A 21,652-nucleotide genomic window follows, 5' to 3' on the forward strand; every position below is an offset into this window, starting at 1 on the left:
GGAATTTTGAACGGCTGATTTCATATTTCGATTTGGGAATAATATTGGATGTGCTAATGAGTATTGACGAGAGAAAGGGTTACGATTAACATGTAACAGGTTCGTGGTGTAACGTGGAATCTGCGAATAGGCGAAATAACGATAGGCGAGTCCATTTGTCGCGTATTAACGATGTTTAGACTCACAGCCAGCGGGGACAACGCGATCGTCGTTAATCACGACAAATTCAGCGTGATTAATTATGCTTTTCGCTCGATTAGCTTTCCCGTATCGCGAGAGTGCTCCCTCTGTCTCTTTCTCGCGTCGAATTCACTCTCGTTCACTATGCTTTCCCTTTTTCCTCCTCTCTGCACCCTATCCTTCTCCCTACCACCCCTGTCTTTCTCATCAACCCCTGTTTTCCCTCTTTTGTCAACGAATAATCGACGAACCGCATGTTTTGTTCGTCGATCAGAGACCCTCTGCGCTCGCGTTTCACCTTCGCTTTTTTACTCCAGTTGAAAGAGTCTTGAAGTACCGTGAAAAGCGCGGCTTTCTTTGAAACTTTACAAACGATTGATCCTCAGTCAATTGCTTTCGTTATTAATCGGATCTCTGTGGATTTAATGTTCTTCGGCGTCGGGAACGTCTCCCTTTGCTATCAAGAATGATCAGTTCTTTTGTTTGAAACAAATATACAGTTCAATTTTAAGAACTCTTCAAATATGGAGAATTTTTTTTTAAATTAATGATCATTAGTAAAAAAAGATTTGTGAAGACAAAAGAATTTTCAATGATTCTAGCGTGTTAATCAAAGTGTTAAACGATAATAAAGTTTTAGATCACAGCAGTGATTTCATTATTTTATTAGCTGTACAAATTAATTTTAATCTTCGGATGGCGGACCATGGAGAGAGGCATAATTTTAATTTAATTTCTCCTTTGATACAATCAATCGGCTAGGCGAAATATCGAACAATTCAGTAGGTACTCGCTCTAGAAGAATGTAGGAAAAACAAGATGGTTGTCGAAAAGGACGAGAAAGTTCGTCCCTTCGACCGGATGTGTCATTTGGTACCTGGGTCACGTAGCTCTTCGTATTGACAGGCCAACCAGCAAACCACGCACCCTCTGTGCTTCCCTTTGCTCCGGTTCTTGTTCAAGCTCGAACTTTATCCAGATCTTCTGTAACAATCCCTTCTCTTTATGCTTTTCTACAAGGTTATCGAAGTTATTAACCGAGGATCTTAGTTTTGGACGCTAAATTTTTCTATACCGAGTTGTGTAATAAAATAAAAACTTTAGTTCGTGTATTTTATGTGATATAAAAGAAAACGTATTTATTAAAAAATTTCAGATATTGCTGCTTGGAAATGATAAATTTTAGAGGAGAATCTTCTTAAAATTTATATTTCTGAAAACACTAAATAAATTATTCGTTATCACTTTTATTTGTTTAAAATTCATACAAAACTTGGAATTTTGTTTCAATATGGAAACAAAATTTTCAAACGAATTTCACCCTCAAAAAATTTTGATCTTCACACTGTTCCTAATATATTTATATTGTTCTTTTAATATACTGTTTAAAGTGTATGTGAATTTTCTTTGTTTCTAGAGTTTTTGGTATAGCAGATATGGTACAGCGATGAGCCTGCAGGCACAGGCTCAAGCCCAACGCCCTGCGAGGTACTCCCCTCAGGAGACCGTCAAGGTAAGGGAATATGTTAATATTGACCTCCAGTAGACTCTCGTTACATTGCTGCGGATAGGGCTGCAGGAGCGGAGAATTTTTCTAACTTCCAAGTCCTCATTTAGTGGGGAAAGGGAAGATTTTTAGCAGAATATGAAAATGGAAGAGTGACACAAGAATGTTTCAAAATCCGTGTAAATATTAAATTGCTTTCGTGGCAATATAACGAGAGTGTAGTGTATTAATTTTTAGTTACTGTCAGCTTATAAAGGGTTAGCAATTTAGCACTGCAACGTCTTAACGATTGATTAGCTAGATCTGGGTCAATCGTGATCCAAACTTACAAAATGTATAGGGTATTAATTTAAAATGAATTCTATCCATGGCTCTCTCTATGGTCCATCTTTCAGAGGGTTAATCATTATTTTAAATTTGAAAATTACTTTAATAATTGAAATTACTATGACTTTTTAAAAATATATTCTCAATTAAAATAAAGAAAAGGCACTGAATTAATTTGTAAATCTAATGTATTTTTGTATTAGGCGTTATAGTAACCTGTGGTAACTTAATTAGCAAAGTTAATTACTACAATACTGCACTGGCGATTTGTAGTCATGTGTCTAATTTGATCTGTAAATTTCAAAAATGCAATTATCTAAAAAAGAACATATTTGAGTTCAGAAAATTTCATAACAGGAAACAATACTGTTCCACATAAATTGCATTCGTTTTCCTCGGTAAGCTCAACGTAATTAACACGAGCACTCCTCGGTGATACCTTCACTAACGTTGACTACAATTCACTCCTCTTCCCATTCATCATTGGGGTTAATCCTATACGTGTTTGGATGTACACGACCTTGTATTACTTCCTGCGTACTCTGAATTCTGGTTTTAGGGTGACTTGGGGGAAAAGAGTACACAATTTCGCGCTTGTAATTGCACGCGTGACAATGGAATTCCATTCTTCCTATACCCGGACGTTATGGCTGCAGCTGCAATAACATCAAATAATTGAACATTTATTTGTCGTATTTTACTGACCATTAAATTGTTCTGCAATTATTTTTTTGCAGGAATGTTGATTCTTTTTTAATGATATTGATGATTGAATTTTGGAATTCCGACATGTAGGATATTTAACATTTTGAGCATAAGTAATTTTTGTATTAAATTGTTTAAATGTAGGAAATCTGAAGTTTTAAAATTCCAGAATTTTGGAATCTAACAATTTTAGAATCCTGGTCCCTATTTAATTACTCCAATGATTTTAATTAAAGTATAGACAGTAAAGATATTGTTACAAATATTTAGATTTCAGATATCACACGTTAATTTGTACTTCAAGAGATAATTACCTAATTAATCAATTTTCTACAAACATTGATTACTAGGTTCCTCACGCAATTGTGCATGTTCATTTAATTTCAAAGCACAACATTTAGTTTCCGCTCGTCATTTACCCGGAGAAAGTAGAATTTACTGAAATTACATTTCTTCTTTCCTACACCTGTAACGCAATTAACAGAGGGATATTCTTTCGCGATAATGTCAGCCCGTTAACTACAATTTCACCCTTTCCCTTTACGTTAATCCGAAGTCCAGGTGGTTTTAATCCTCCATAGAATTCCGCAAAAAGTATCTGCGTGCCTGTATTTCACTGATAAAAAATGTCCTATGTTTATACCTTTTTCCAAATTTCCATTTAATTTCTAAAATACCAGTAAAAAAAAAAATTAAAAATGTGTTATTTTGTAAAGAATCATAAAGTAGTACAATTAAAAAAGATCAGCTGACCCTTCTGACTTCCCCCTCCCATATTTAATAAATCAAAAAGTCGTCTTTTAATAAAATATAATAAACATTCTGATAATGTTGTTGGAACTAAACAGAAATGAAAATATCATGATGCTAGTAAAGTAGGATGAAAAAATTTTTAAACCCCCCATCGAGCAATTATAATCACACCACTGAGGTAGCCACTTCTAAAGTGAATGTTTATTGAAAATAGAAAATCATAAGTCAACGGGTTATAATCGCCGGGTCACATACGCCACGCGGTTACAGGATGTTAGGACCTTTATTGCTTTCTAACTGCACACGACGAAAGAAGGGGAGACGTATAGGAGATGGAAATTCCCCATAACAGAACCAAGCTACCAAGCATAATTTTCCACGTGAATGCACCGCCGGCTCGTCGCTTTTTCTTAATGACTGTCTTAATTAATATCTCGCGAGTAGGTGCGGTCTCTCTACCCGAATACGACCTTGTTCCCTCCTCTCCTCGTTCTATGGATAATTTTCCGCGCGAATGCCCGAACTTCGTACTCGAACCAACCACCGGACGTTCGTTCCTTTTTTTTTCCAACCCCTGTTTCCGACATCGTCAGGGTGTCGAGGAGTTTTGCAGTTAAAGTGTGCCTCGTTCGGATGACAAAATGCTAAAATGCTTTGTGCATTTTTATCGTACCATCATTGAGAATTTATTATTATTGTTACGGAAAATTCTTTAACGAAATACAGAGAATTTTAAGAGAATTGTTAAAAGATTTTATGTTGATTGGTTTGAATATTAACATAAATTAGGTAAAGTTTAATTTTGAAAATAAGGGCAGTGTTAGTTTTTTCCTGTAATAAAATAAAAAGAGATTGGTTATGTAATTCTTACCACAGACTGATTAACGAAAAGAAAAAAGACAAAATATTATTATTTTAAAGTAATTTAAATAGGAAAAAAAGCCATGAAATTTTCATTAAGCATTAATGAATTCTTAAGTCTGGCGGACCATGAAGAAAAACTCAGTTTTAATTTAAGTTTTAACCCTTTCTTGGACGTAACTTTTTTTTGCGAGACCGCAAAAATTTCAATCTAACAATAAGGAGTATTAAATTAAATTAAGTCTATTTTAATAAAATCAATTTGTTTTAGTACTGTTTTTTGCAAGTACTTTAAAATTGCATTCAATTCGTGAGAAAAATAATTTCCACCGTCTACGAAAGGGTTAAGAAAGTTTTACATGTAAAAACTCTTTTATAATTTTACAATTTGCAAATTATTGTTAGTTTTTAAAGTATGTACATTGCATAATACATATGACCGACTATAAATCAGATGTTCGACTTCCGGGGAGTTCTGTTCAACCCGTAGGCGATTGAGCGAACAGCTGACGTTCAATCAGAAAGAGCCGCTCACACATACATAGAGTTCCTTGTATGTACGCTTTTGCAAATACAAACACTATCAAACAGTAAGAGGTCATTCACTCTTGGGCCCTTCTCGTAACGTAACAAACGCTTGTGTAAATAATCTCCTACTATTCGATAATGCTTACATGTGTGCATACGTGTTTCTACATTCGTTTGCTCGAATACAGGTGTTAGTGAGCAGGTGATTAGTTTTTCGCACAGTTGCTTCAAGGTGCGTAGTCCTTGACGTACAGTTTATGAATACTGTTAAAAAACAATCTTTTTATGAACATTGCTAATGAGAAAATTATGAATAATTTGCAAATAGTTTTTGAATAATTAGGTAAAGGTATTTAATATTTTCATAGAGTAAATACATTTATTTTTAAATATTATTACATTATTTCATGAACAATTTTTTTTTTATTCTGGTTTGTGTTTACTTACATTAAAAATGGGGCTCTCTCCATGGTCCGCTAACGGAGGGTTAAACTTTCTATTTTGTTCAGGGTTTGTATAATCCAATCATGTTTCTTGATTTATATAATTTCTTTCTTTTCATGGCTTAATATTGTTAAACAATCACATTTACCTACAATTAATTAATGAATGACCAATCAACCGATTATAAATTTCCCTTCAGGATCCTTAATTTTATAAATGACATTTCGAATCTTAATTCAGATTCGATTACAACAGTAAAATAAAGGGTTACGAAGGATTAAATAGAAAACGATTTCAATCAGCTGTTTTTCCGAGCGTTTTCTTTTCCAAGAGTAAACCTGTTAGCGAGGTTTAGCCGCCGCTAAACGGCCAAGCTTTTCCGCCAGTGGTTTTCCCTTCTTTCGGACGTTAAGTCAGATAGACGAAGATGAAGAGATTTCGGGTGTCGAGAGAGCCACGCCCCGGCCATGAGGATGAGATGATACCATTTTGCAACCCTCCTGGTAGCTGCCAAAATCCCTCGGGCCCATCTCCGTCCCTCCGTTGCGTAGATAATTAAAGATACAACGCCTACCTCTCGTAGCAAAAGCGAGGAGGGCATTCTCTACTGCAGAACGGGTGAGAGGCCGTTAAATTGGCTTACGCGTGCAGAATCTTACCACGCGTCCCGTACAACGCGTTTCGAGCGTGAAACTTAGAGATCCTTCAAGATTCCATGGTGTTTTAGGAACATTCCTTCGTATGAGCCTTCTTTTGGTAAATTTACTGGAAACAGTTTGGAAAAGGTTTAGTTGTTTTACCTTGCAATCTCATGAATTTCCATATGAAATTTTTTCCATATAATTTTTTCTTTTATAAAATATCATTTTTAATAATTATTATTAACTTCATTATTTTGCTTAGAAATCTTAAAGAATAAATAGAAAAATACAATCGAACATCCAAAAATAAAAAATATCTCTGTATTGGAAAAATAGAAATACTAATTTCATTTATCTTTCTGGACCGGCACGATTGAACTTCCTGACGGATAATTTCCAAACGACGAGTTAAGTAGCCGAAAGTTTGCTCGCTTTTACGTCGGTATACACCGCGCCGGAAGGAACAGTTTACGGATAGCGTATCCACGCTTGGTAAGATCTCGCGGGCGTCGACGTAAAAGTTATTGCACGGGGGAGAAGAACGTAGGGTAGAAAGTCTACTTGAGGGTGCGTACCTTGTCTCGTGTGAACGCCCTTGAAGCGTATTTGCGCGGTCAGGCATCGATTAGCTATTCGAGGATCGACCTAACCATCGTTCCGGAATTGCCTCGGTATCTCAGCTTCTCTGCCCTCGACTCGCGTTCCTTGCAACATATTGAGTACACACGAGGCGAGGGAGGCTGCTTATCGCTGCCATTATCGATATCGAGGAATCTGATTCGAAATATTGCTGCTTGATCTCCTACTAACTTGTCTTTCCTTTCAAATCTACTTGGATTTTTCTAGGATCTGTTGATCTTCTTTTTATGTGCTAATGTTTACAGGGGTGTACACCCCGTGTACTTGCAGTGCAAATATTTTAATCGTCAAAGTATTTGTAAAATTCTGTTGATTTTTTAAAAGATAGGCACAAGAAATTTTTATTAGCCTTGGGTATGTTGCAGGGGTGTTTTTTTGAATTGTGTACATAAAAGTAGGGAAGTCGAGGAATGCGAAGATAAGGTGGCTCCCCAAGTTTTTCGCGTTACCGAATTTTCCACGTTCATGGCCACGTGGCACGATAAGCCTTTAATCGAAGATTAATATTACCGGGGTTGTTTGGTAAGACCTCCCCTGTCACGCATCGCGATTAAGGGTAGACCTTACGTGCCGCGAGCAACTCCTTCTTTTCTTCTTCTTCGTGCCTCGACTTTTTCTCCATTTACCTTTCACCATTACTTCTTACCTTCGTCATAAATATTGAATATTATTGTATCCTCGATGTTTCCTTTTTGTATATCATCACATTTTTCTTGGGTTATTCGGTGCTGGAGGTTTATGTATTCATATTCGTTTACCTATACTACTGTCACTATTACTTTTAAGTCTTGGATTAGTTATTAAATTTTAACGAATTTTGTTTTTATATTAGATTCAATCTTATAATGAATTATATTGAAAATTAGCAATTTACAGGAGAACAGAAACAGCAATTTAGAAAAAAATAATATAATTTTTAATTATGTTCAAGTGTATCTTCGAGCAATTTAATGAACTCCAATTTAAAAGAATTAATTTGAAAAGTGTTCTCAGCGAAAAGTACACTCCACAACCGTAACTTTATAAAATTCTAAGCGGAATAATAATCGCAAGAACCCTACGCATTTTTTTCCCATCGAGTGGAATATCAATTCTATACAAGGTCGAGATAAAGTAAGAAAGTTTCGGTATCGCGATAGGCGAATAAAGGTAGTCATAAATCAAAAGTCAGTATTAATTGCTGTATCAACACTAGGGAGAAACAGTTTACACATGCACCCTTTGGTGACTTATTAATTATTCCCTCTTTAAACGTCACATAAATCATCGCAATTAACGGTAAACGCATAATTGTAAGACATACTCACGCGAAACCGGAACACCAGCCTGGGGATGTATAGTGTTAGGATATTATTGTCATTAGGAGCCATCGAATTTCGATCAAAGGCTCTCCGTGTCTCTAATGATCTGTCACTCGTTATCGTATTACCTTAGTCGAGGGTCGGAGGTATAGGGCACACAGGAAGGAAATTGAACTGATCGACCTAGCTGTTAAGTTACGGCTAACTATCATGCACGAGAATCTTGTGTGTGGCTCTTGTGAAATTCGATATTGCTAAGTAACTGATAAAATTGTAAGGGAACGTATAAAAGTCCCTTTTTAATCCTCGTATTCTTTGTAAATGAAAATTCATTCATTTTATATCTCTATAACAGGTAAATGTTTGATTGCTCTCTGATTTGATGCATTTCTTTAAGCAGTTATTTTTATTAAATTTTAAGCTTTAGATTGATAGATGTGTCGATAAGTCATTGTTTTCTATAATTGGTAAACAACCATCTTATATCAAACCGATTTCTAAAACATTTATATAGCAATTTTTGTCAATATTTAGGTATTTTAAAATACTTTTATGTTATCAAATCATGTTAGACTTTTTTATATTTCAAAAATTTCTCATTTGATGTGCAAACGAAAGGTGCTTTAATTTTGAAAGATGAGGCATGTTCTTGATGCATGATCTATTCCTTGAACTTAACCAATGAAAATTTGAGTGTTTTGAATTTGATACTCTTCCCTCGAATCCCTGCAAAGTTATACGGGGTTTGAAAGTTCTGAACATGCTACCGAGTCTTCTACACCAGTTTCCCTCGCATACGAGACATTATTATGCATTGCCACGCGACCACCTACAACTTTAATGTTATTACAACTAGCGTAATATCCTAAAATGACAATATTATGCATAATACACGAAATTGGGATAAACTTATCTCGGTTTCATGTCACAGGGCAAATGAAAGTCAGCTTCTCGATTATTAACTTTCGAATGGCGGACCATGGAGAGAGGCCCAATTTTAATATAATTCTATATTTCACTTCATTTTTCAAATCAGTCTTCCAATATACGAAATTTAGTTTCATTTACTTAGGATTAAATTTCAAGAAAAATATGAATCAAATTTGTATTTATACAAAATTTTGTTAGTTTTACATCAAACGCATTCGATTTGAAATTTTTAAAAATTTCCAAAGTCCTTTATCCTTCTTTCAATCGCTGTTTCCATTTTATTCTCACTTTCGTTGTCGTAAGAATTGAGAATCAATACCGTTGGAGTTTCTGCAACTTTCTGCGAGGACTTTGGGGGTGGTAGAGCACCCGTGCCTCTAGAATTCAGGGGGTTTCAGGATATTTATGTGACAGCAGCTGTAACGTTTCAACCCCTGGGTAGGTTGGTAGGCTGGCTCAGGCCGTTTCAAATTCTAAGCCCCGCTGCCGCTTCTTTGGAGCATGCCGGGAAATATCGCGGGTTAAAGAAGAAAGAAAGATTCCACGTGCTGTTCGACTCCAGATCATTTTCTTAGGAATGTATCGGAGAATCTTACCTTTTTCTGTCACTAAATCACTACTCCAGGTAGATCATTCTTGTCCTGGTCTATTAATCTTTATCGTGCAATGATTTCCTGTGCTTTCATGTACAATCCTATTCAAAAAGTTCTACGATATTTTAAATAAAACACGAAAGGTTCATTTATTTATCAGTTTCTCTTTGTTGATCTTCGAAGTAATTCTAATTGTTTATAAATATTATCCATTTGGGCCAATACTTTTTACAGTTTTCAAAACACTGCTAATTAGTTTCATAAATTTTGTAATATTCGTATTCAGTTTTTTTTTTAAATTATACATTCGTACCAATACTTTTCATTTTTTCCTCTATTTTGTGGTACTGGAGTGGTACGGAAAATTCTATAGATGCATTTATAACGTGGAACGTAATATCAGAGAATAACATACGCATTGTGCGGATTTTACGTGGACATACTACTGGTCATAATTTTTAATTAAAAGTAATAGGTAAAGGTAAGGTAATGGCGAATCCGTGTATTCCTCCTCATCATGGTATTTCTGTGCGACAAAGTTGCTATGGTCTTTTATCTCGAAAGCTGTGTCGTAATGGATTAAAGTTTTATTTTTAAATTTGGTTTGCGTACTATAATTATTATTAAAATTTTCTTCCAACATTTTCAATATTTAGGAATTTATTTAGAAATTGTACCAGCGTACAAATATTTTAATTTGTCATTTCATGTTATTAGTTATAGTTATTATTACAATTAGTTATATTAACCCTTGAACAAACTTACAAAAAATAACCCTTTATTGGGAGAATAATTTTTAAAGGAACAGTGTAAAATTTAGAAAATTAAAATAACATGGAATACAAAATTAAATTAAAATTGAGGCTCTCTCCATGGTCCGCCGTCTGAGAGTTAATTTTAAATTTTAGGACTCACATCACTGGTGAGTTCTAAAGTGTCAAGCATATAAAAACAGGAAAAAAGTGTATTAGTTATTATTTCTAATCAATCTTCATAGATGTTTAGATTCCAGTTAGTAGCTATGCCAAAGAATATGAAATCTAAGTAGTACGAGTCAATCGATGATCAGACACTTACCTTCAGCTACTTATTACGTTAGTTTCGATGTTTCTAGCCCATTACAATAATTTTGATTATTGTCTTTTATCACATAAGGACCTCGGTGCAAAAGTGCTTCAACTGCATTTTTAAAAACAAATGATAAATACAGAAAATGACATAAGATCCAAGTTTACTAAAAAGGAAAATAGTGTAGCTATTTTCTAATGCCATCAGTGATATTTATTGTTCTAATTTTCAAGTTCTAAATAAAAATAGTTGTTTAAAAAAGGAAAAATAATGTGACTTGTGTTAATCAGCATGTTTTAAGGTTTCAAGGAATTCAGATCTTTCTATAATAAAATAATATTTCAGATACTTATTCTAACAAATAAACGTCATTTCTCACAGTTAGATGCATAATTTGAAATGAAATAACTATTTATTATTTATTATTTGAAATAATATTTTTTCCAACATTGTTTCCCTTTTTCTTTCTCCCTCAACCCTTATTTTGTAACATAGTATCACGCATACCGCTACTAATACTCGTTTTGCTAAACTTTGGAGAACTCGCATGCAGACCATTTTTTGCCCTTCTGTCCCTTTCAGGACGAGGGAGATTCGATAACTCACACGTGTCTGTAATCGCTAAAAACGACGAAACAAGTTTTCATTAGTTCTGAACGGTTTTTCTCCTTGATCGTTCAATCGATAAACGTGTAAATGAATTAATAATTGTTAAATTGAATAGTTTTCTATTTTGTTTCATTTTAACCAGCCAGTCTTCAATACTCGTGTTTCCTTTCCCCTTTGTTCGCGTGTTAATGACCGTCGAAGAACACGGAATGAAAAATTGAATATTATAGCGGCAGATAAACACCCTACGGAATTAAGAATCGTGATTAATTAATTCGACTTTCGACGTACACGCGCGTGAGCGCAATCTTGTTCAAACAATTAGTCTTTTTGCGGGACGTTGAAGTATGCGATACCTTTGAAACGCTCGTGAAATAAAGAACATAATACGTATGTTCGCGTTGATAGCATGTTTTCGTGGAATTAGATGAAATAGTGTGATAGAAAAATAGGGGGTTGTTTTCTTATTCTGCATCAGCATCGTCAAAATTGTTTTTTCTTTGTTTTTATAAAAAAAAAATATTTGATTAACATTTGACAGACACTAATTTATTTAATTATTATTAATACAATGAGTAAGTTTATTTAAAATATTCAAGGTACATAGCAAAATCCCTGACCATCGAATTAATACGATTCCTCTGGCCACCACGTAGAGAGGAAAGCGAAAGGGTACGCGCGAAATGGAAAATAGCGAAACGAGGGAAAAATGGTAGAAGAAGCACGCGGAGAGCGTTCTCCCCTTGAAACTTTAAAGTCAACTTTCGCTTTTCCAACGTCGATCCGCGTTTCCACTGCCTTCATTCTCGACCTGCCGTTCTCCGTTCCCCTATCTCCACCAGTCAAGGTAATACTCGGCCGCAATAAACGCGGCTCACCGACAAAACTTTTCCCGGCTTGGGACGCGCATGATCTAACGGCCACGTGGGAAAATCCACCCCCTCGCTTCGTGCCGTTTTGTCGACGTGAAAATGTGATATTTCTGGGGGTGGAGGGTGCATCGTTTCGTGTTGTTCCATGAAACAACAACGTTTACTCTTCGCTCGTCTGCTTGTTGTACAGCACAGATTTGATTAGGGAAATAAATCACTATTTATCGATGTATCAATAGGGTTCTATAAAACCCTCAACCCTTAAACAGTAAAGCAAGGATCAATCGTGATCTTGCAAAAATCTAAAGTTAAATTTATAATTTTTAAACAAAAGGATTGAAATTCTTTGAAATTTTAAAATTAAATTAAAATTGAGGCTCTCTTCATGGTCCGCCACCTGAGGCTCTGACATACCTCAACTGTTCTGTATAAAAAAGCATCCCTCTATGAAATTATTCAATACAAATGAAATATAAATAGATAAACAATAAGGAAATTTGTTTAAAAATTTCGTGTTGTTCCTTGGATACCATTCCACTAGTTAAGGGTTAATATAATATTAATTATATTAAATTTATAGTCCTGGTCATTAGTGGCTCTTATAGTATTCAACAGTTGTGTTCTAACATATGTAGATAGTAAAGGGGTGTTGATGAATATGTCAGTATGTCAATCTCTGTGCTAGCTTTTTAATTCATGCTAATTCAGGCTTTTTAATTAATGAGTTAAGGTTGAAGAAGAACCCTTTACGCGCTTAATGGATTTGAACATCCCCGGTCTACCGATACATCTTCCACGTGGTGAAATAACCTCCTAGAGTTATCATTCCATTCATAGTTTTCTCAAATGACTTTACGCGTAAAAAATTTCATCGGTATGTTTTTATTGATAAAGAAAGTACAGATTCTTGAAGCAGTTTGGTGAAAATTACTTTCTGCCAGATGGTATCTTGCGATGTCCTTTTTTCCTTTTTCGGAAAGCCGCAGGTAGTTGGAACGTGGAGGGTGCGCGTGTTTAGGACAAAAGTTTCACCGGGCTTCGAATTAATGGCAAATCCATAGTGGGAGCAGAGCGCGCGTAAGCTCTGCTCGAGCTACCCTCGCAAGCGCAACCCTTCGCTCGCGTTCGACGCTCCATCTCTCGAGGTAGCTTGGTACACGACATCAGCAAACCTTCTTCTTTTTCTTCTTCTTCTTCTTCTTCTTCGTGAGCATGGGTTACCTAGGGAGCATTTGACGATGGTTGGTAAACGTACATTCAATAATATCTCCATTAAAAAAAAAAGGAATTAATAAACTATGAACTTGTAATATGTATGTTCGACATTTCGGCACAATAGAGGGTTCTTTTCTTATTTTGTGTCTGTACCAATAAAATTCTTTCTTTCTTTGGTTTTATTAGAAAATTATTTAATTTCTAGCTTTAAACACTAATTTATTTAATTAATGCAGTGTTTCAATTTTCTATATTTATTTATTCAATTCGCATTTCTAGTTTATCGCTTCAAACAAATTAGATTTGATTCTCTTTTTATTCAACTTTTTCTTTCCTCACATCATTCTCTTTTATCATTAATTATTTAATTATATAAAATTCGATGTAGCCCTCTATACTTTTATTATTATATTTTCTGGAATTTTATATTATACCAAAAATACTTAAAATTTCGTTAGACAATACCCTCTATTTAATGTCTTAATTATCACAGCTCTTGAAATTTCACCTAATTTCAGTACAATTTTTATAGTAAAGCTACTTTGCAAAATATTATTATACAATTTCCTAATTAAAGCTTTCAGCTAGCCCTTCAATTACAATCCCGTGTCTCACGTTTAAAACCCTGTCGGGCCAATTATTCCATTTCCCATCCTGACATACGATTCGAATCACGTAGAGAGAGGGTGCTGGAGTTTCTGTCAAGACTCGTCCAGTTCACAGATTCAATTTACTATTTACTCGTTCGAACGTGGCAATATTTTAGCCGGAATTGCATAATATTCTATGCGCTTACGCGTCGACTAAATGACGCGTGCACGCGCGCACAGCTTAAGCCGATTCGAGGGTGCAACAGAGGGGTGCAAGCTTAATCTTCGGGACGAGTCGAGCGGGTAACCTATAACGGGATGTGCTGGGATTATAAGTTGTAAGCTTCGACCCGCGAAATCCCATTCGTTAATACACGAGCTTGTGGTCAGCCCGCAAGTGGATTCGAAATTTTTCTTATGCTTCGGCCAGGTTAATCCGGGGCGTGAATTTTCGGGATGTATTAAATATAGGTGATAATTGCTTTGAATAATCCTATTTTGCTATTTCAAATTATTAGCGCGAGTTTAATGGTATCAAGAGATGTTCTGTTTTCATTATTTAATTTGATCAAATTAAATTTGTAGTAGCTATTCAGGACTTGTATCTTTGGAATTTTTTTTTAACAAAACTTTTATCCTATTTTTAATAAATAGTTGTTTATTTTTAAAGTATATTTCCAGAAACTGGTAGTAATTTTTTAATGCAAAAATAATCAAACGATGTAACAAATATTAATTAATATTTTGGATTGCTGCTTTTTAAAATTGAGTTATTAGAAATAAAAAATTGAAGAATTATTAAATAATATATTAAACTATCTACCCTTTATTGGATGCTTTTTCCTTTGTCTACTTTTTTTAGCAATATCATTTACATAAACATTCAAAAACACAACAGTTTCTCTTTTTAAAAATCAAAATTCGAAATAAAAAATTTTATTATTTAAATAGCTACGCTTTTAAACAATCATTTGCATTAATATCAATTTCTTATATTCATCACACAAAATCTATTTTCATATTTCAATAGCAGTTAATTATTATTCGCATAACGTCTCATCTCAAGTGTTTGTAATTTAGATAATAGCTCAGTTTTTTGATATAGACAATAGTTCATTAAACTTGCGAAGAAAATGGAAAGAATTTTGCGTTACGACGAAGGGTTGGCGTTTTCTCGAAAGCAATGACTTAAGACCAATTTGGCATGGATCGTTTGTTTCCCGAAGGCACAGGGAGGACTCGATTCCAAAGGGGAAGCTCGTTTCTTCCCTGGAGTACGACCATCGAATTTCATCCTTGGTATGAATCATGTTTCACAATTCAAAATTATTGCTGTTACGCTAGGGAAATTAACAAACCTTTCTCTCCAATCATAAAATCAACAAAGATACTTGCAATTAATTTTTCAATATTCGATATTCAATATGCTAAATCAATAAAAATTGATGCGATTTAAAACTTAAACAAGAAGAACGTATGCGTTTATACCCTATCGAAATTTTACTAACACAACTCACAAAGCACGCTCGTATCACCCTTCTATTTTCATGGTCGAGAAAAACAGGGGTTGATGTGCCCTGTGGTAACTGGTTCATGGTATGGGGGATTCCGTTCAAGACCCGGTTCGGGCTATTGGCTAGACCGATGAGATTTTATCCAAATGCTATTCATGAGCAGCTCGCATTCCACTAGAAGAACACCGAGATCGAACCTGTCAGATAACCAGAGCTTTCTATTATCACAGAAAACAACTGATAAAATAATATCCTACCCTCACCGACCAAGGTGATAACAATAGATTCATTTATTTATAGGTTTTTAACAATTTTTTATACACTGTCTGAGGAACCCAAAATTTCTTCTACAAATTATAGTCTTATAAATAAAGATTATGAAAGATTTTTCAAGAGCAAAGAAATGTATTTAAATAATTTATCTTAATTCACTATTTGAACCCTTCAGATTGTGAGTTATTTTTTTTTTTATAAATGTGGAGCATTTTGTTGAAATTAATCATATGTATAATAAGAAAAAATGTTATTAAGCCATATCAACACAAAATTGGTTACATTTTTTTAAAATTCAGACTTCATGTTACATTGATTACAAATTTTCTAATGCTTATTCATCAATAATTTTATCTTGCATATACTTTGCATATATCTTGCAGATATTCTGCATATTCACTGCATAAATTTCCGTAGTCTAGTTATTAAAATAATTGATAATGGGAAACAATGGTTTGAGATTCTTCGTCAATCGTTGGACGTGTTCTGCGGAACTGCTAATACCACATTGGTAAGAATGAGTGTTGCTCGATGCAATATGGTTCGATCATACACCAACCCCGTAGCCGAATGTAATTAGTTTTTAGCCCCAGAGCTATGATAGGGGGCTGACCTAGGCGCCTACGGTCCCCTGTACTTTTCTATATACACACACTTGCTCGTGGCGCGATCCAACGCCCAAGGGTGGTTTCAGTTTGCCCGGGGCACCCTTGGCAAGTGCATCTATTGTTTGAGTGCAAGAACCTGAAAATACGCTTATCGCTTTCATTCGCGAACGAACTTTGTGATTTCCTTCGACGCCTTTCAAACAAAATCTTTTATATTTATGTTTACGTGATTTTGTTTATTTATTTAAGTGATGGAAAGTTATTTGGTGATGTTTGAGAATTCAGTAAGAATTTTCAGTTTAGTGGAGGTGACATAAGTTTCTTTATTTTAGTGTGTTTTTGTGAGAAATTACCAATTTCTTATAAAACTATGCATTTGCGTGAATATCCACAGTCTAATCATTACTATTGCCATAAATGCAATAAATATAAAACTGAAATAATTACTAATAATTTAAAGCAAAGAAAATTACAGTTTTCTCAATTCACAAAATTTTTTATTTCCATTAAAATGTAAATACGATTAATTTGAAAAAAAAAATGACTAATATGTCAGCTAAAAGAAGAACATTTCACGTGGACTGGGATTCTCCGAGCCACGAGACTGGAACAGTAAAAAGAAGACCCACCTCCTTGAACGCATCCCTTTCGATTTCGAATAATTGCTTCGAAAACGTGGAGTATTACGAAGTGAACGATTGTATCGGCGGTTATGGGTTAAGGCTTTTGAAATCGTACGATGGTCGAATCGAACGATCCCAGAATATCGTTTCAGAATTCCTTGCGAGCAAACAGAGCCCGAACGAAATGGAAGGTGGCACCATTAAGGATAATGGAAACGGTTTAGAGCACCCTCGATCTCCTACGAACCCTCGTAAAAAGGAGAGCAACAACGAAGATTCTAAAAAATTCAAGGATCCGTCGCATGATACAGAAACAGTTCCTCTATGCGATTCTCTCGAAGAAACGTCTTCTAATTCGTGCAGTTCAGAATCGATGGACATTACAGAAATTCAAGTAAAAAGTGTAATTCAAGACACGAATGTTGAAGAGTCAGCTGATTTATCCTCTCGATCAAACGAGAAGACCTTGAAGAAGAATTTCAAATCAAACACGAAGAAGGAGTTTGGTTTGAAGTTATCCCGAGATCCTTTCGAATGGAGATCAAAAACGTCAAAAGTTACAAAGATTCCTGGAGGTTCGACGAAGTCGAAGAGTCTAATTCCAAAAGTAAAGACAAAGAAGTGTTCCTCGAAGGGACGTGGTATTGTGAATTCCAGCTCGGAGAGTTCGGGGATTGGTTCACCTTTGTCGCCCTTATCACCTCAGAAGGATACATCGAATAGTGCGAAGGATACTTCGGAAGGATCTATCAAGACGAGCAGTAGCAAAAGCTCTGGTTTTGGTTCACCAGATTCACCATTGTCTCCGGAGAGTCAACGATACACGGCTTTTTATTTGATAGAGGAGCAGTTAGAAAAATTGAGGAATTGCCCTTGTGAGAAACGACAAGCTCAGGTAAATGTTCGGTGTTTTAAGATTTGGAAATTTATTTGGATTAGTATGATTAGTGAGCTTGTGAATGATACATGTTGACTTGAATTGAATTTTCCTAAGGGATAATTAGAAATTCTTTTGGTTGCCTAATTAGAAAAATTCGTATTAGATTTTGAATAATAGAAATATTTCAGAAATACTAGATTTGTTTAAAATTAAAATACTATTTAATGGGAGTGACATTTGAATTTCCATAGAAATTATTAGAAATGTTTTTAATTACCCAATTAAAAATATTTTTATTAGACTTTGAATAATAGAAATATTATGGAAATAATAGATAAGATTTGTTTAAAATTAAAATACTATTTAATGGGGATGATACTTAAATTTCCATCGGGAAATCCATTTCATTCACGACTGATAACTGATGTGTTAACATTTCATCCGAAAATGAAACTTTCACTAAAGCGTGTACTCTGCATTGACGAAAGATTGGAAGGACTAGGAGTACGTAGAAAGCTATAAATCTTGTGAGTCACGATACTGAGGGTAAAGGAAGCCCCATGGGTGTGCAACCACGTGGTGCAAAGGAATTATGATCAACCCTCCTTTCTCCAGTGTAGTGTGTGGTATTGGTGGTATGCGTGTAGGCGCGCGTTCTTCTCATTCATGAGGGCGCTATATGGTCGGTGTTGAAACCTTGACTGCTTTCACTACCTTCAGGTACACTTTTGTACCCACAATCAATGGGTCGAAAGATCATTCGCGTTCTCGTGTCCCACCGTCGGATGGCGACACTTTGTATCCATTGGCGTAACGAGGATTTTTGTTCAACAAAAAGGGTTGAAAATTATCATTGGTGTAATTAGGTATAAAATTCCACAATTAAAAAATTTTAAAACTTCTAGAATTTTAATATTGCAACTTTCTACAATTGCAAAATCTTAGAAAAATGAAAAATTTTAAAACCCCCTCATTTTGAAATCCCAAAATTTTTTAATTTCTAAGGGATCTAGCTCACCTTAATAAGAAATTTTACTATTTTCTTTTTTCATTAAAGAAATAATTGGACTCTTCAAGGACAATATGTACCAATTTACTAATTATTGGTACACCCTCCCTTCCAAACATTATTTACCTTGAGATCGCTTGTGGGGAGGGATGGAAGGGGTGGCTCACGGTAAGGGTCAAGAATCCGGGAACCCGGAAAGCTTACGGAAGGGGGTGTCCGAAATAACCCCATTTTTCCTATGGAAGCCTACCATGCTCAGTACTGTACAATATTCGTGATTATCTCGAATGTGTATGGACAAAAAGTGGTATCCATCGCAGACAGGAAGCTCTCGTGACTCGTCAATGTTTCCTCGTTTTACTTCCCGCACGAAGCTTTCGTTACTATTAAATTTCTCGAGTACGAAACAGGGGATGAAAAAGAAAAAGATTCACCTAAGGGGTCGATATAAGAAAAAGAAAGTCGAGGAACATTGGAACGGTACAAATCTAACCGTGTTACAACCCCTACATGCGGTTTCGCTATCAAGGGTGGTGAACCACGCGGAATAAGTGGTCGATGAGCTCGGGACACTTAAAAAGGATATTCGAATTCCTTCCGAACTCGACAAGATTTTTTCAAAGGGCTCTTTTTTTCTGCTTCAGAAAAAGCAATCTCGTACGAAGACCTACGTTTCATTTCGAAGATATTAATTTCGCGGGATACCATACGAGATTTGAGTTCGATACAGTTTAGAGGTAAGGAAAGGAAATTTATTTTCTTTCAGATGCAGGTTTTTCATTTTTTATAAGGACACTTAAAGGAAAGTGCTTGTAAACTGAGATTTGATTTGTTTCTTTGAACTACAATGTTTTGGATGTTTGCTTTTGTTAATTAGTAATTAAGATCTGATCTTAATGAGATATTCTATTTTTTAGTTAGAAACAGATTAATTTCAAATCTTAAATTAAAAATGAAATCATTAAGTCTAGAAAGAAATTGTTTATTGCCAATAGATGTAAATATTTTCATAATAGACAAATAATTAATTAAATTTTGGTACAATTGATGCGCTTAATTATGTAATTATGAAAAGATTGCAGTTTGAAAAGGGAAATTATTTTACTCGAAAGCAACTGTTAGAATAGAGTAGATAGAACTTATTGGAATTTTTCGCTCCTTTAATTGTTCTGTCCGTGGAAATATAACAAGAGTCTACTGTAATATGATTTTTTACAAAATAATTATTGATTATGGTGTTCAATTTCATAATATTATTTTTGAAAATATAGAAAATCTAAGGAAGACACTTGGGGGGTGATTTCCTTGTAACAATTACCTGTGAATTATATGCGTAAATCAATTAATTTCCAAATAAATAAATATTGAACATTAATGGAATCATCGATAAAGCTTTCGATTGTCCGAAAACGAAAGAGAAACGTATAGGAGGGTTTTTCGTGTACAGAGGGGTTCACTTTCATGCGGAAAAAATGATTCGCAATAATCCTGGAGCCAGTGACACGGCAATAACGCTTTCCGTAAGCCACCCTTTGCGTAATACGAAGTTTCAAGCGGTTGTCATTGCTTTCTTCGCGCGTTTCAACGTTTCTTCAACTGGGCGAGGGTTGTTTCCTGATCGACGTAATTGGGAATCACTGATCCAAAGGGCTAAGCCGTTGGCTCGTCGGTCTCTACATTATTATATTGAATTCGTGGAAACGGAAAAGTAAGTCGTCAGGAAGGACGTCGAATGGGAAACGAGAAATCGGGAAGCAGACGAGCATAAGCTCGGTGTGGCTTTATTAATTATTTTGACGACCCTCCGGCCACCCTTTCATCGTCCATATGTGGGTGTATTTGCTCGTGAAAGCCTGCATCGATTCTATTTGTTCTTTAATAATAAAAAAAAGGGTTTGAGGTAGTATGAGTTTCGTTGTAATGAAATTTTATTCATTAGGAACACTTTCTTTTTTCGTATTAACAACCACAATATTATACACTCACGAATCCGATTTGTACGAAACAAATAAACAATCATCTAATATTCAAGTTACTGATAAAGTTTCGTATAGGAAAAGAAATATTTTCATTTCCTTATATTGGAGAAAGGGAAAATCATAGTCGGCACGTGTCACATCAAAATTGTCCCCTGAAAAATCGTCACGCAGAAACGAGTGGATCGGAATACAGTCCTATCTGCTGAGTGGGATCAAATTAAAACCCCATAGGAATAGCACGAGCAACTGACCTGTCAAGCTTACTATTTGACTGACATGTGCGTGTCTCTCCAATGATGGATTCGTTTTTCTCTTCTAATGTTTTCCTAAGTTTCGTCAGAAACGCTGTGATATTTCTTTAACTACCTCAGAATCGATAACAATTTTAGAATAGTCAGATAATAAATTTCTTTCACACGTGCTATTAATAACAACTTTAATAATAAATTAGATTTGACGTTCACGAATTCAGTTCATTATTCAAATCAAATGGGTTAATTTATTTTCAAATCAAATTATTTTTCCAACTTATGCTAAGTTTGGGTCTTAATTTCAGTATTCAAAAAGCATTTAATACAAATTGGTAAGCAAAATTCCAATAACTGTTCGATGGGTTGCAATGTTCCCATACAGGCTCCAATATTTATTGTAATTATCGGTGTAATTGAAGAGAAGAACTGGTAGATCCATCATTTCGGACGTGTGTACACTAATTCGACTTCTGCACATATGTTCACTGTATGACTAAATATGTCTCTTCATTATCAATGGCCCTATACATCGATCCTCTGAGTACACGTTGAAACAGTATTACCGAAACGTTGTGAGTCATTACGCACCGTTCAATTTCAGTGCTGCCCGCGGAACATTGGAAATCTCATTAGAGCACGTCGGTCTTGGGTTATTTAGCATGCATCCAAAATCTTCTGGTGCGCTGAACATTCGCTATAAATATGTAAATGGTTACGGGGGTTACCGGCATGCTCGCACTGTGCTGGCACTC

General features: G+C 35.1%; 1 protein-coding gene across 1 annotated transcript in view; it reads left to right on the forward strand.

The window, feature by feature from the left end:
- LOC114871424 (protein sickie) overlaps positions 1-21,652 on the forward strand; it is a 189,413-nt gene that overhangs the window by 14,164 nt on the left and 153,597 nt on the right. Inside the window, exon 2 of the mRNA XM_029177284.2 lies at positions 1,598-1,693. Within this exon, the coding sequence (XP_029033117.1) occupies positions 1,628-1,693 (66 nt within the window). The 5' untranslated portion in view covers positions 1,598-1,627. The remainder of the gene's footprint in view (positions 1-1,597; positions 1,694-21,652) is intronic.

This window comes from Osmia bicornis, chromosome 12 (assembly GCF_907164935.1).
Source record: "Osmia bicornis bicornis chromosome 12, iOsmBic2.1, whole genome shotgun sequence".
NCBI lineage: Eukaryota > Metazoa > Arthropoda > Insecta > Hymenoptera > Megachilidae > Osmia > Osmia bicornis.